This window comes from Tasmannia lanceolata, unplaced genomic scaffold, assembly GCF_043159265.1.
Source record: "Tasmannia lanceolata isolate RefF3 unplaced genomic scaffold, GAP_Taslan_0.1 ptg000012l, whole genome shotgun sequence".
Taxonomy (NCBI): Eukaryota; Viridiplantae; Streptophyta; class Magnoliopsida; order Canellales; family Winteraceae; genus Tasmannia; species Tasmannia lanceolata.
In genome coordinates this window covers 25,562,006-25,563,672 of record NW_027518689.1, presented here as the reverse complement: position 1 = coordinate 25,563,672, position 1,667 = coordinate 25,562,006, and the positions used below count along the sequence as shown (strand labels likewise).

General features: G+C 37.6%; 1 protein-coding gene across 1 annotated transcript; it reads left to right on the top strand.

Annotated features, from left to right (window-relative positions):
* The first annotated feature begins 813 nt into the window (after window positions 1–813).
* Window positions 814–1,245, top strand: LOC143888669 (uncharacterized). The gene has a single exon (XM_077393099.1). It carries the CDS (start codon window positions 814–816, stop codon window positions 1,243–1,245), a length of 432 nt encoding a protein of 143 aa, XP_077249214.1.
* The last annotated feature ends 422 nt before the right edge of the window (window positions 1,246–1,667 follow it).

The following is a 1,667-nucleotide window of genomic DNA, read 5'->3' as shown; positions in this document are numbered from 1 at the left end:
GAGTAGGATTCGTTTAGCCAGTTGGAACATTGGTTTACTAACAGGCAAGCTGAGGGAATTAGTTGATACGCCGAGTAGAAGGAGAGTTAATCTAGCTTGTCTTCAGGAGAGTAAAGGTGTAAGAGAGAAAGCTAGGGAAATAGAAAATATGGGTTACAAGTTATGGTATACTGGGAAGGAGAGGAATATAAATGGTGTAGGGATCATAATAGATAAGAGCCTAAGAAATGAGGTTGTAGATGTTAAAAGGAAGGGTGATAGAATTATTCAAATTAAATTAGTATTAAGTGAAGAGACAGTTAACGTTATTAGTGCGTATGCCCCTCAAATAAGATTAAATCATTCTATCAAGAGACAATTTTGGGAGGATATGGATGATGTAGTCCAAGGAATAACACATGGAGAAAAGTTATTTATAGGAGGAGATTTAAATGGACATGTGGGAAGAACTAGTGGAGGTTTTGAGAGGGTTCATGGAGGATTGGGTTTAGAAAATAGGAATGAGGCAGGAGAAGATATTTTAGGGTTTGTAGTGGCATATGATTTGATGTTAACAAATAATTTAAAAAAAAAGAGATTCACACTTGATAACCTTTAGCAGTGGCACCAACTGTAGCCAGATAGATTTTATCCTCACTAGGAGAGAGGACACAGTTGCGTGTAAAGATTGTAAAGTCATACTCGGGGAGTATTTAGTCACACAACATAGGCTGCTGGTGTTGGATATATGCATCAAACATTGGAAGAGAAAAGATAGAGATGTTAGACATCTGATGGAGTAGTAGGTGGTATCTCAAAGGGAAAAAATTAAAGATGTTTAAGGATAGACTACTTAAGGAAGGACCTTGGAGTCATGACGAGGGGACAAATATTATGTGGAATGAGATGTCTAGTTATATCAGGAAAGTGGCTAGAGAGGTACTTGGAGAATCTAGAGGAAGTAGGCTACCGTCTAAAGGCATGTGTTGGTGGAACGAAGAGATCCAAAAGGCGATTAGGTCTAAAAGAGAATGCTATAAATGCTTGCGTAAGTGTAGAAATGAGAAGATCATTGAAAAGTATAAATTGGCTAGAAAAGAAGCTAAGAAGGCAGTTAGGGAAGTTAGAGGCAAGTCATATAAGGATTTGTACCATAGGATAGGGATGAAAGAGGGCGAAAAAGATGGCTACAAGCTTGCTAAGATGAGAGAAAGGAAGAGTAGGGACTTGAATAATATCAAATGCATCAAAGACGAGAATCAATGATTACTATTAAAAGGAAACGAGGTTAAAGAGAGGTGGAGAAGTTACTTCGATAAATTGTTTAATGGAGAACCTGTAGCGAATTTGGGAGAACTTGATAACGCTTTCTATGAAAAATATGAAATTAGGTAAGGCTAGGGGGCCTGAGGATATTCCTATTTAGACTTGGAGATGCTTGGGTGATGTGGGTTTGGTTTGGTTAACTAGATTATTTAACAATATATTGAAGACTAAGAAGATGCCTGATGAGTGGTGGTAGAGTACATTAGTACCTATTTATAAGAAAAAATGGGATATTCAGAGTTGCACTAAATATCGGGGAATTAAGCTAATGAGTCATACCATGAAGCTTTGGGAGAGGGTAATTTAGCATAGACTAAGAAAAGAGACTAAGGTGTCAAAGAATCAGTTTGGCTTCATGCCCG

What these genes read in the sequence shown, in the direction of transcription:
- LOC143888669 (XM_077393099.1), top strand. Translation starts at nt 814, where the DNA reads ATGTTTAAGGATAGACTACTTAAGGAAGGACCTTGGAGTCATGACGAG.